Raw genomic sequence first — 13,056 nt, 5'->3', positions numbered from 1 at the left:
GGTTTGTAACACGTCGGTATGACTTAGATGATGAGCACCCCACATTTGTTAAGAAGGAAGTAGGAAGAATTTGTTTGGATATCTCAAAACTTCCGACACGTTTATTTTTAAGGTTTTGAAAAAGATAAAGAGCCTAAAAGCATCAGGTTGAATAGTAAGGTACTGTCATGGAGTAGAATGTAAAAAAGCAAACAGAAGATGACTAAAAAATGGTCTGTTTTCAATGTGATGAGGGTTAATAATGCTCTGTGCTTTCAACCTGAAAGCAGCATTGTTGGACTTGACTAGCAGTGATACAGAAGACAAGTGAATACAGAAATGAGGTGCTAATCTGCCACAGAAACATGTGGCTCTGTCTGCTATTACAGAGCTGATAGATTATAAGGTGCTAAAATAAACCTGTGTGTGCTGTATTATTTAATGTTTGCTGTTCTCAAAAACCTTTTGTGCGTGTGAACCTCCCAAACTTATGTGCAAGCGTGTGCGTATGAACAGCAGTAATGATTTCTTATATACAAACTGTATACCCCTGGATCTTACTAGAGATAAAAGGTCAATTCTGCATGTCAGGAGACAGATTTTAGTTTCATTCCCTAACATGACTTACTGCAATCATCACATCTTTCCACTTCTCAGCTTTCCCAACAGAAAATGGGGATAATACTCAGCAGGGCATCAAACTGTGTGGGGAAGAACAGAAAAAGTGAGGCTGCTAGTGAAAAAGCTACGTATCAGTCTTTCACTAGCGCACTTAAGGCTGGTGCTTTCTAGGAGGATTAGATACAGGGGAGAGAGAGAAAGATGACCCGAAGAAGGAAATAAAAGAACAGTAGTAGGAAATTCAGATGGAAGAGGAACACAAAAGGGAAGAAAAGGCTAGGCATGAGGGATTAAACTGGTAAAAGACACAGGTCTACAGCTGCAGCCTTTTATCTTAAAAATTACTTCCGACAAGTTACTGAGATCTCCTTGCAAGGTACAAGTATGACAAATGTTGGCACTGTTGCCCTTCTGGAGGAGATGCAGGAGACTATCAGTTTTAGTTACTAATTAGCCAGAAGGGCCAAGGGACGCAGCTCCCAGCACGCAACACAGCGACGCTCAGTGCCAATTCTCGACTCTCTCCCCACTCCTTCCCATCCACTACCTTGAAAATATTTGCGTTAAAATACTTCCATTGCTAAAAACTTTTACTTCACCAGCACCTCAGAGCCTCGTTCTATTATTCTTGTAGATCATGTTAACTCATGCAAATGTTGAGTGCTTTCCTTGCAAAACCTTCTCCCAACTGTCCTTTCTTCACGTGAATTTGTTAAAGTCTACTAACATCAATGCTGGAAGTAGTCTAAAAAGCCCTCATGGACGGATGGGTGATCCACCACCAGAAAACTCAACTGAAGGCAGAAATGAGTAGCAGATATGAACAGCAATGACTATCAGTCCTGAAATCATGGAGCGTCTCCATTACTAATGTGACTGGCTACATGCCAGTTTCACTAAGGACAGCACTGAATCACTCTAACTCTGGAGAGGCCCATGTTGAACCTGACCGGTCTCAACACTTTTAAAATATGTCTGCTTAGTTTTTGGTGACAATATGGAACTTGCTCTGTTTAAAAAACGTAAGTGTGAGCAACTTACTGGATTCAGCATTTTCACAAGTTTCCATTTCTGCTGTTTCTTCCTCTTCGTGCTCATCAGTGTCTCCTGATTCATCACTATCTTCTATCCATTTTCCTGGCATCAGCCCCGCTGAGTCATAGGAGTTACATAGTGGTCCCACAATGTGAGTGATGAAAGATTCCTGGAGGTGTGCCAGCTGAGGAGCAGAGCGATCCATGAAAGGACTGATTGGCAAGCCCAGGCTGGCCTCTTCATCACCCTGGAGATGAAAAATAGCGGTAATTTCTCTGAAGTAAATGAAACAAAACCATGTCACGAAAAGGAGTAAAGCACATCCCACCAATTAAAAATGATGAAAGAAAAATAATTCAACTCTAATGCCACTTCCATATCATGCCCGCACGACATTACTACAGTGCCATCATGTCAAATGGTTAATCGAAGTTACAGCTCTTTTCTTGTAAGAGTGCTCACTACCGATACTGTGAATGTAACAAAGATGTTAGTTGATGACTGCGCAAAATTATGTCCCCCGCCTTTGTCCTGTACATTACACTGAGTGCGAAAGTTTGAAAATTATTATTTTCTTTCTCTCTTCACATTATTTTCAAAAAATCCTTTCTGATTTTGTGATTGTTAGCTCACAACAACTTAGCCATCCGTTTGCTGAACAAGACTGAACTTCTACAAGCAAGGGCTATCTCATTGAACTAGTTTTCTTATTAATTTTGTCGTTACTATACATAACATGGAGAGGTCCTCTTGGGTTTGAGTCATAAGTATTTGTTCCTGTGACTATCAGAATGATCCCTATGAAAGCAGGGGTTACTCAGAACCAGTAGGTCTTTCCCAGAAAGCTTTTTGTGAGCTTTTCTTGGGGAGAGAAAGTAGAGGGGAGATATAGGAAGACTTTTTTCTCCCTCCTCTCATGATGCAAAAGAAGGTAAAACTGTCTTGCAGAACCAAGTCTGATATACTCCCACATCCCTATCGCAGCAAATCTTCTGGTGATATCAGTGAATTTTCAGGTGAGTAGACAGGACAAGACTGGATGCCACATCCCCAAGAGAAAAATCTAATCTCCATAATCAAGTCTGATATGCAAGTTGATGTTTTAATACAATACAGAGATCTATATTTGAGAACATAGACTGGAATTTGGAGAGACATTTTCTGTTTCTATTATGTTACAGATTGCCCGAATTTATCTACTTGTGACCTAATTTTTCCAAAATTCACAGACAATGTATCTGGTCAACACTCTGTTGGTATCTGGGAAGACCAAAGAATAAGAGTTAAATCTTGAAACACGTACAACAGATGTCTCATTTCCTTGTTTTGTTTTGTTACTTTTATAATAACCTACCCCAAAACGTTATGCTCAAGCATTAAACGCAAAATATTAGTGTTAACAAAACACTGAAACATGCCACCTATTCTTGAAATAGCAAGCAAATTAAGAGGAGGTGGCAGCTCGCTCTTCTTTACAGTAACACGTCTGAGATTTCCTAGTTGCAAGCTGTCAGTAGTGGGAAGAAAGTTGACTATTGAAATGTTTACAAGTTCTTTTGTCATGTTCCGTTAAAATGTTATGTATTATGTGAAACATCTTGCAACGCGTTTTTTGATTCTTTTTAATATGTCTAACCTATATTCAAATAAGTATGCTGAGCATGTGGAGGGAAGAAAAGGAAACGTGCTGTAACACTATGACAGAGGATTTTGAATGTTTCTGTGCTACAGGTCTTTAATATGGAGTTTTTATTTATATGAGAGTTAAATTTTTCAAAGGAATTGGTGTTTATTAAAAGAAATTCCAGAAAGATATTTCATTATTTTCACAGCATAGGTTGAATGTAGATATGTACGCCTTTTGGTAACAATTCTAGGGAAATTCAAGCTTCCCATAAAAATTCTCCTTTTTAGAAATGAAAGTTTGATACACCTCTGTTGTGGTTTAACCCCAGCTGGCAACTAGGACCATGCAGCCACTCGGTCACCCCTCCCTTCTCCCCTCAGAAGGATAGGGAGAAAAGGAGGGGAAAGGAAAAAAAAAACCAACCTGGTGGGTTGAGATAAAGACAGTTTAATAGAACAATACCAGAAAAGGAAAATAACAATAACAATAATGAAACAAGTCACCCTCACTGTCCCCTGAGCAGTGATTGTGAGAGCCCATCCCCTGGCTAACCCCACTTACACCAAGTACGAAAGTCTATGGTACAGAATATTCTATTGGCTATTCCATTGTTCTGTCTTTATTCCTTCTCAGGTTCTGTGGGAAGCTGAAAAGAGTCCTTCAAAAGCATAAACATCACCTAGCAACAATTCGAACAATAGGTGTTGTTGACATTCCTTTCATGGCAATCACGAGAAAGAAAATTAACTCTTTCCTTTTTTTTTAACCTCTCATACCACATTACATTAAAGAAAATTAGATTTTAATCTAGGTTTAAATAAATTGAGAATCTAGCTTATCCTCATTAATGCCAAAAAGTAAGTCCTAGGAAGAAAATGTTCTCTGTTTTCAATCCCATCAGTTCCCTGTCAGCATAGCAACTCATATCACACAAAAAAAACCCCCAAAAACACAAAACAGGAAACCCACTGGGACATATTGATTTCTCAATACAATGAATACACATCTTCTGTTAAAACAAAACCAAACCCCAAACCCCCTAATATCTTAGACTACCTGATCTCTTCGAATTTGCAAGTCAAGAGTTCAAATACACTTGCCTGCAACCCCCATGCCAAAAGGAATGCCATTAACAAAGATAACATATGTGATATTCTGAATGCAAACTTGCAGAGAGGATAAATCTCGGGTTTTTTGCCTTTTTTTTTTTTTTAATTACAGTATTATAAGAAAGATAATCTCCAACAGTTCTTTGGAGCAGCTTCCAAGAGCACGAAAACATTAGTAGCACACCTTTCTGAATGATGGAAAATAACCCATATTCCTACCGTGGAACAGATAACACAGTATCCTCCCAAGCTTGACTCAGAGCTCACTATCCAGCACTTGGATGGAATTAATGTATTGGAGCACTCACTGCCCTCTGACATTAGTTATGTTGGATCAAAGGAGAATCATATCATATGTCTGATTAACAGGTTTTGTCTGCATGCAGTAGTCACCCACATAAGCTATGATCATCTCCAGGATTAAGTGAAGTACAATTTGTTGGAAGAGTTGTAATGAAAACAGATATATTTGAAGAAAAGCATTTCCTGAAAGAAAATTTCGGAGATGAAGGTTGACCACTGTTATTATGGGACTCACTCTCTTTCTTTAAGAAAAAATGAAAAGAAAAAAGGAACCAACAATATATGTAATATATGTAAGGGTCATTGTTCTTTCTTTGTCTCAGGAGATCTGAAATAAATGAAGGACTTTCAGGTCAATGTCTGATTTTTTTCCCTTTTCCCATTTCTTTACATACTCCAGAAGGCAGCAACAGCAGAAAATCCTATTTTTTTCCCAAACTGTGAGTACAGTAAATTTAAGGGAAGATGAAAAGGCTTTAAAAGAAATTAGTTTGTGACTTCAAGTTACTGCACAGCCTCCCTGAGAAGTCTGTGGGGTGTCTGATTCAGTGATTTAGCCTGGTTGCTTCCTCTCAAAAAGACAGGATGTGGACCACATTCAAAATACGTTCCCACTCGGGAAAGAGAGGAATAGTGTGGGAACAGCCCTGTCCCTTACACTCAGCAGGGCTAAATAGGTTATAATGAGACAAGGTTCAATTAAGGGCTCCCTTACACCTGGCAGGAGAGGACCAGTGCCTGGCTGTATTCCCAGGTCTTTGTAAATCAGTGGCTGTCCTCCTTCCTCGTGCTACCATCAGCTGAGCCTTGCATAATTACTGCAGTTGTACAGACAAACCTGAAAGCTGAAAGCGTTGTCTTAAAAAAATAAAGTATGACTCAGGATCAATGTGTAGGGAGCAGATATGGTTAGTCTGTGATAAACTGAAAGTCAATGTTACAGATATGCTCAGTACATAAGGGTTCTGTGTTGTGTGAACAGAGAAGTGGCCCACGGGGAAGGTAAAATAACTCCTCTGCTCTGTTTAGATCATGTCAACAAGGATGTTCTGTCCAGTTTTGGAGACCACATGTCAAGAAAAGTGTGAGCCACCTCCAGTGATTGCAGAGGAGAGCAATGAGAACCAGCTGATGTCTTCAAAAGACATAGAAGGAAGGATAAAAAGATAGTTTACACTAAAGAAGACTGAAAAGGAGACATGACGACTGCCAACAGAAAAAAAAAAAGAGGAAAGGAACACTTGTTTGCCATGTCCACTGTATGGATAGTACCAGACTGGAACAGTTAAGCCTGTAGAAACCTCATCATCAGAGGTCTTTGAAGACATATCAGAAGCTTCGGAGACAAATGGACTTTCACTGACCCAGCAAAAGAATGGACTAGTGTAACTCTAGCTATCCCCTTCACCACTATTCTGTGATTTTCATTCATCACCAGCAATAGCATGCTGCAGGACTGTTTAACACAAGATACACAACCAGCAGGTTTGACTTTGGACATGCATTTATTTACCTGTTCGTAAAACTCATTGACAATGCCTTCTGTCCACTGCAGATGCAAATCTTTGCATTTTGCAGGCCCATTTATGTCAGCCAATTTGATGCACATTTGGCAAACCAGCAAGCGGTCGTTCTCATTAGTCCAGTCAATTCCAACATCATCGTTCACCTAGTAGACAGAAAAAGGAAAACCATGACAGTAATCCTGCGTAAAAGGATGCATCCACAGAGGAAGTTCTGCCCTGGGTTATCTTACAGTATATTTACCTATTTAATAAAATCACAAGTGTAAGCAGGTGAGCTAACCCACGGTTGGCATTTACAGTCAGCAGTCATAGTAAACATGTCCTTTCTTATTTTTAAATGGGGGTTTCTGTATTTCAGCTTGTGCTCATTGTCTCTTGTCCTGTCAATGGATACCACTGAGAAGTCTGGCTCCATCTGCTTTACTCCCCCCAACAGGTATTTATACACAGGGCTTCATCCCATCAGGTCCCATGGACTTGCCTATGTCCAGTTTGTTTAAGTGCTCCCTAACCTGATGCCAGTCACTGAAGATAAGTCTTCACCACTTCAGACTTTCTCTCACACCTCAGGGGCCTGGGATTCTTGAAGCCAGGTCTTTGCCACAGAGACTGAGGCTGAGAAAGCATTGAGGACTTTGGCCTTTTGCATTTCCAAACGGTCAGTAATACCAACCTTTACTGCCGTTAGCCACGTTTTCCCATCTCAGCCTTTTCTCCTAGAATATCTCCTAGTGTGGGAGGGGCTGTCTTCTACTTTCCACTTAATTTTCAAATCCCTCCTTGAAACACAGCTTTAATTGTCAAGCTTGCAATAGTTGAAAAGGGACAGAAAGTTGTTGTGCTATGACTAGATGAAACTTCCATGTCATCTGCCAGCAGGTCCCCTGCTCCATACAGCAGTGGGCCCACATAGTGAAGGCTTTGCTTTTGGCATACATGAACCAACATAACTAATGTCAGAGAACAGTAAGTGCTCCAATGCATTGATATCATCAAACTGTCGGACATTCAGCTTCCTTTGGTTTTTTTTTGGTACTTTTCAGACTGCAGGTTTTCTGGTGGGAGGATGCTTACTTTACATTTGTTTACACTGACTTGTACAGAAGGGTGTCTCTGAATGTAACCTCAATATAGTAAACTACAGTTCAGCAACCCAATCAATAACGTAATCATTTAGAGCTAATTTTATCAGTTACAGCACCTCCACCCATATACAAACACTTCAGGTCTACTCTCTGAGACCACTCTGGTACAAAAGAGTTTTTGCCAACCAAACATAAAGAATCTCTTTTTAAGGCAGTGATTAGTCTGGGAAAGCCAGGCTCAGCCACAAGCACTGGTTAATATGTTCACCTTCTCCACTTTTTATTCCATGCATGACCATTTGACTATTGAAGCAATAAGGAGAGAGAAGGAGGTTAACAGATGTCCTTACAAATCTATAGCGAGCTGGCAGGACGTGATATATCAGACTGTTCTCCTATTTATCTCAGTATCACCTTGCTCTGTTACAACAGTGGTTACATCTACTGTTGTCCAGCCTGATAGATTTAAGACAAATTTAGTTTTCAATATCCACAATTTATGCCTAGTACTTTGGTCAAGCTTATCCTCTTCCATAGTTAAGACAGTTAATCTCTGTGACAAAGCTACAGCAATCACTGGTTTAGCCTGTCTTTTTTTTTCATTCCGTACGCATGTTCACAGAAGTGAAAGGTTTTGGTCCAAACCATAAAATTCAAAAGATGTATTCAGACAGCCTAAACTCCCTGTGCTTTATTGTCATCATAGCCCTGATGGGTAAGAATCTACAAATAGTGTCCAATACTTTAAGAGGAAATTAGGCGGGTGAAGATGATCCCAGAGCTTAAAATTAAGACCTACAGAAATACATCTGATATTACCAGAGGTTTTGGGACATGACTAACAGGGGTGCAGAAAGAGTTCAGACTTTTAAAGATCTATAAATCAGTTCTCTGTCTACCCCAGACCATAATTTAAAGCCTTTCTTTACAGCTTCTTAAAGCCTAACAAAGAGACAGATATTACAGGGAAGTGGAAAACAAAACCAGTCATACATATGGAATCTTCAAAATATCAGGATACAGGTCCATCCTAAGCAATACCACACCAAAATATTTTATCTATGTCACCAAAACAGCTAGGAAGTCCTAGTCCTGCACAAGAAACACATTGTGCTTTGTGTGTTTCTTAAAAGGAACCAGAAGGCAGTAACAGCTCCAAAGGCAGGTATCATTTAGGTAATGTGACAACAGCTTTGATGGACGATGGAGTTTATTAAAGTAACTTGATAGGTGGTGATTTCCAATAAATGAGGTTGAAACTGGACAATACTTTTTAAGAATTATTTCCCAGGCTTGTGATTTTATGGTCACTGAATGGAATGGGCAAGACAGATCTTTAATGATCTCTCTCCAGAGTGTACCCATTTGAAACAAAATAGGAGAGAAAGATCATGCTTTCCTTGCATTTGAAATTAAAATTTAAAAATTGTTACAATTTCTGTGCTTTGCTAATATAACAGTATGATTAAACCAATAAAAATTCCCATTAAGTATTTAGCCATTATGGAAGCTTGGTAACACCTTTGATTTTTTTCTCCTGAGTGCTTTGCTAATAGGTCTAAAGTGCCAGTGAACAAGAAAACAATGTTCAAGAGAAGAATGTAAGTGGGATTTACATTCAAATAGTCCATAATACCCTTAGCTTTAAACCAGTTCCTGAAAAAACAAACATATATAAGAAAAGAAGCTGTGCCATTAAATTTAAAAAAGTAAAAAATAACAGAAATGCCAGAATATTATTCAACAGAATGTTTTACAGCAGCCAAAAGAACATTCAGAAGAAAGAGTGACACAGCAGCCTTCCTAGTCTTTTCACTGTGCTGCTACCAAGCCCCACAATCTTTTCCAACCATCCACCAGAAACCTGAACCAATATTCTTACCTTGGCGTTGAATTTGGCAACAAAATCAAAGTGTTTCTTCAGGTCAGTAGCCAAAATTGCCTCAATGACGAGGAAACGGAAATGCTTGAACTCCACATGGTCGAGGTTGACCAGGAAGTTGTACTCTGGCCTTGACATGAAAAGGTTCCAGGCAGCAGCGGCGTGATGGTTCTCCAGGACGGAGCGGTCGTTGTACAGCACTGCCTGTGAAAGCAATGCAGGCAGCTGAAAGCTGAGAAACCTCTTAGCAAAAGAAACACAGCAATGCAGAAATGAGAATGACGTGGGGATGATGCGTGAGGGAGGTTCGGGTTTGGTTGATTTGTTTGGGTTTTTTGAAAGATCTTCCTGAGGTTTGAAGATGTGATTTTGGCAGGACTAACAGCAGACACCTGAATTGTTGTGATGGTGAAGATTTATTGGAAGATTAATTTGGAAAATCAGGATATTTCATGCTCTTTCAGATCTTTGGTTCCTGACTAAACTGTATCATAAGACATTAGATTATTCTGTTTCAGACCATAAATTAATGACTAATATAACATGGGTGTGTGCTTCTCTGTTTTTCAGAACTAAATTCACTTGACAGGGATTATTGTCTTTGGTGTTTGTACCTGGCAATTCTGTCCGTATTGGACTGATTCCAAACACAGAAACAAGTGAAATTCCAGTTTGCAGCCTGACAACACACGCTCAGCCTGACAAATTTCTCAGTACTAAAATCCCAAATCGGTTAAATCTTTACCACAACAAGACGCGTAACTCTCATACGATGGCAATTCCATTCAGAACCTAAAGAAAGATCTAGAAAATGAGCCTTAGGCGACAACAATCATTCAGGAAAACTCTCCACTTCAGCAGCATTCAGTCTTTTGACAATTTGGTTTATGGAAAGAAAAGCTTTTGGAAATATGCTTCTATGTAAAATAGATATAAGTTTTGTAACTTTTTACACAAATATATACACATACGTTCCAGTGGCTTTTCACTTCAATTACATTTTTCTGTCATCTAGAGATGAAAAAATTCAAACCTATCCTAAAGTATAGAATCTATTCTTTACCCCAGGGAACAGGTTGCTGAAGCAACTCAGCTCTACAGCCCATCTTGCCTAACAACACAGTAAGCATTTGAGATAGATGTATTCTGCTACCCAGGCCTGACTCCTGAAGGCAGATTTTTAATACAGCAGCACTTTATCATTACTGGAAGCTGATACTGCTAGTCATCAAAAAGAAGAAAAAAACTAGATGCCAAATACAAGTTCTGCAAATTTCAGGTGATAGCAGATTTAAAAATGAAACAAAACAAACAACAAACCAAAACCAAAACCCCCAAACGTAACAAGAATAATTTGTATTTTTCCCACTGATTTATTTTCGAACTAGGGACAATACATTAAGGCTCATCATCTAAGTTCCCTTGTTAATTTTTACAACCACAAAGCTATAGCACTCATTTCTTAAAAATAGATTTAGGGATAGCATACATCTTCTATCAGTTTATTTACCTAGCCAGAGTATCAAAGTTCTTCATCACACAAAGGTGTTGCAAGGATGAGAAATATTACTATCAGTTTATAGACAGAAACTGACACAGAGCAAGTTCAGGTGACTTGCTCTTGGTGGAAGAGGAAGTCTGGATCCACGGCGGGGAGTAAATCTAGAATTTCTGCATCCCTATTGGACTTCTCACCATTAAGCTATCTTTTTTCTTTCCTTGTCCATAGAAATATCTTTCAGCACAGTATGCTGAAGCCAGGCAGGTCATGTAAAGTAAGGAAAGATGATCTCATAATTAAGCCAATAAACAGTGACTGAGAGTCGCTGAATTCAACTCCCAGCATTGGCAACAACTTCTGTGCAATCTTAGGTAAGTCTCAGTTCTTCATTTATAAAACTGAGATCGTTTTCCACACACACCCCTGCCCCAACAGATGCATAGCGTAAGAATACATTAATAAAAAACTGCAGCTGCTCATATTCTACAAAAATAACAGAAAATATATTACGATCATGCACAAACTCACTTGCATGGTGCACTGTCAACTATACAGGTCATGTTTTTTATTTTATTTTAATCTTTCTGTGCCTTCCTGGGTAGAATAAGTCTTCCCTTATTTCACAGTTACAGATTCTGTATCAGTCAGCAGAGCATTAGATTCTCCTTCACTGAGATGTTTTATCAGTACCTTTCTTAACAGCTCTACTAACTGACAGTGGTGAGGGTATGTAAGAAGATTCCTACGAGTAATCCCCAAGTGAAGTGATTATTTCTGTCACTTTGATAAACTGTTTCAAAATATTTGGTAGACTTGTGCCTAATGGAAGCCACAGGCACCACTGGCAAGGAGAAGCTGTTACCAAAAACCTTCCAAACTTAACAGCAACACTGTGTGAGATTTATTTACCTGAGGAGCACTCGTTGCTACCAAAAAGGCATTGGTCCTTCCTGGATGATCATAATCATGCATGGCTGCAGCTACATAAAGAGCCATCAATTCAAGGGCAGGGATGTTGCCAGCTAGGCATCCGTAGCTGTCATCTGTAGGTGTGTATGTCTTCGAAAACACATAACCCATATGGCCATGAGTGATACCACTGTCAGAATCTGAGCAGAAATAAATAAATTAAAAAAAAAAAAAAGTCCTTACCGCTTTTTCAGTGACTTGCTGAAAGAGATAGAAGGAACAAAGCAGGAAGAGAAGGAGCAAATTTACAACAATTAACAGAAGAGTAAACACATCCTGCCTCAAGGCTTTCTGATACTGTGCACGTGACCCAATGCAAGAAGGCACAGAATTTGAAAGAAACAAATTCTGATCCCACCTGGGGATCATCCAGCCACCCAGCAGAGCCTGTTCTCAAAGTATGTAAGTTTCTAGCAGTAAGACATGGATTCACGGCCATGCTGGAGCTTTGTGGGTGACTCGATCTTCCCACTCCTTCCTCTAATTGCTTCACCATATAGATTAGTCTATGTGACACTAACAGTCCTTAAAGCAACGGACTAGTATTTATTAATTCAATTACTGTGCATGTTTTCCAATCCAAAGGTCTAGACTTTGGATCTTTGCTGATAATCCTCTTAACAGCCTCTTTTTGAAGCAGCTTGAACACGCCTGTCAGAGGCAGATACTGAGTGAGATGCTTTGCTGATTTAATCAGCTTGAATGGATCTTACATGCAGCTGAAAAATGTCTTTCAAATAACAAACACCAAAAAGCCCCAAAACTCAATCCCTGTCATTACACCCATTTCACCTCACCTACAAAGCTTCCAACAACCCTTGCTTATAAAATTTTCCAGGAATACAAACATTTCCCACCCCACAAAACATCCTAAAGAGTTTCACAAATGACATGTATGCCACACAAACACCACCAAAAAAAGCAGAAGTGGTTTCTTGTAGAACAAATTCCTGCTTTTCCAGTAACTCCCTCAGAACACCCACAAAGTACACATAGGTCCTCTAGTTGCTACAGCTGAACCTGGAGAAGTTAATATAAAGATGCAAGAAGAACAGCTTCCTGTAAGGAGCAATCATAAAACAGCAGACGAGTGGTCTTGCAAACTAATTGCAAAATAGTAAGAAGTCTCTTTCTTTGGAGACAGTAAGGAAAGGCAAAGAAACACTTCAGGACAGCCAAGCAGTGGCAAGTGCACGGCACTACCTGCATGCCCCACCGGTTTTATAATAGCAAAACAATGCAGGGCTTAAGGATTTCAAAGTCTACGCTGCTTCTGGAGCAGTGCTAAAAAGCATTGTTAATACAGTTTCCTAGAAAAAAAAGTTATTGTAAAAATCAAACGGTAACAAACACCTGTTATTATGGTGACCACAAAGGCTTGCATTCACACATCGTTACTTGTAAAGTGTTAGGTTTTGG

The 13,056-nt window shown here is 39.4% G+C and overlaps 1 protein-coding gene across 1 annotated transcript in view; it reads right to left on the bottom strand.

The window, feature by feature from the left end:
- The window catches only part of PDE3A (phosphodiesterase 3A, cGMP-inhibited), a 95,315-nt gene that overhangs the window by 2,236 nt on the left and 80,023 nt on the right, over positions 1 to 13,056 (bottom strand). Inside the window, exons 11-14 of the mRNA XM_009879660.1 lie at positions 11,578 to 11,777; positions 9,168 to 9,371; positions 6,188 to 6,343; positions 1,642 to 1,882 (exon numbers count right to left, since the gene is read on the bottom strand). Of these exons, the coding sequence (XP_009877962.1) occupies positions 1,642 to 1,882; positions 6,188 to 6,343; positions 9,168 to 9,371; positions 11,578 to 11,777 (801 nt within the window). The remainder of the gene's footprint in view (positions 1 to 1,641; positions 1,883 to 6,187; positions 6,344 to 9,167; positions 9,372 to 11,577; positions 11,778 to 13,056) is intronic.

Source organism: Charadrius vociferus, unplaced genomic scaffold, assembly GCF_000708025.1.
Source record: "Charadrius vociferus isolate BGI_N301 unplaced genomic scaffold, ASM70802v2 scaffold90, whole genome shotgun sequence".
Classification (NCBI taxonomy): domain Eukaryota; kingdom Metazoa; phylum Chordata; class Aves; order Charadriiformes; family Charadriidae; genus Charadrius; species Charadrius vociferus.
Note: the sequence above shows the minus strand (reverse complement) of the source record. Positions and strands in the feature narration are given on the sequence as shown.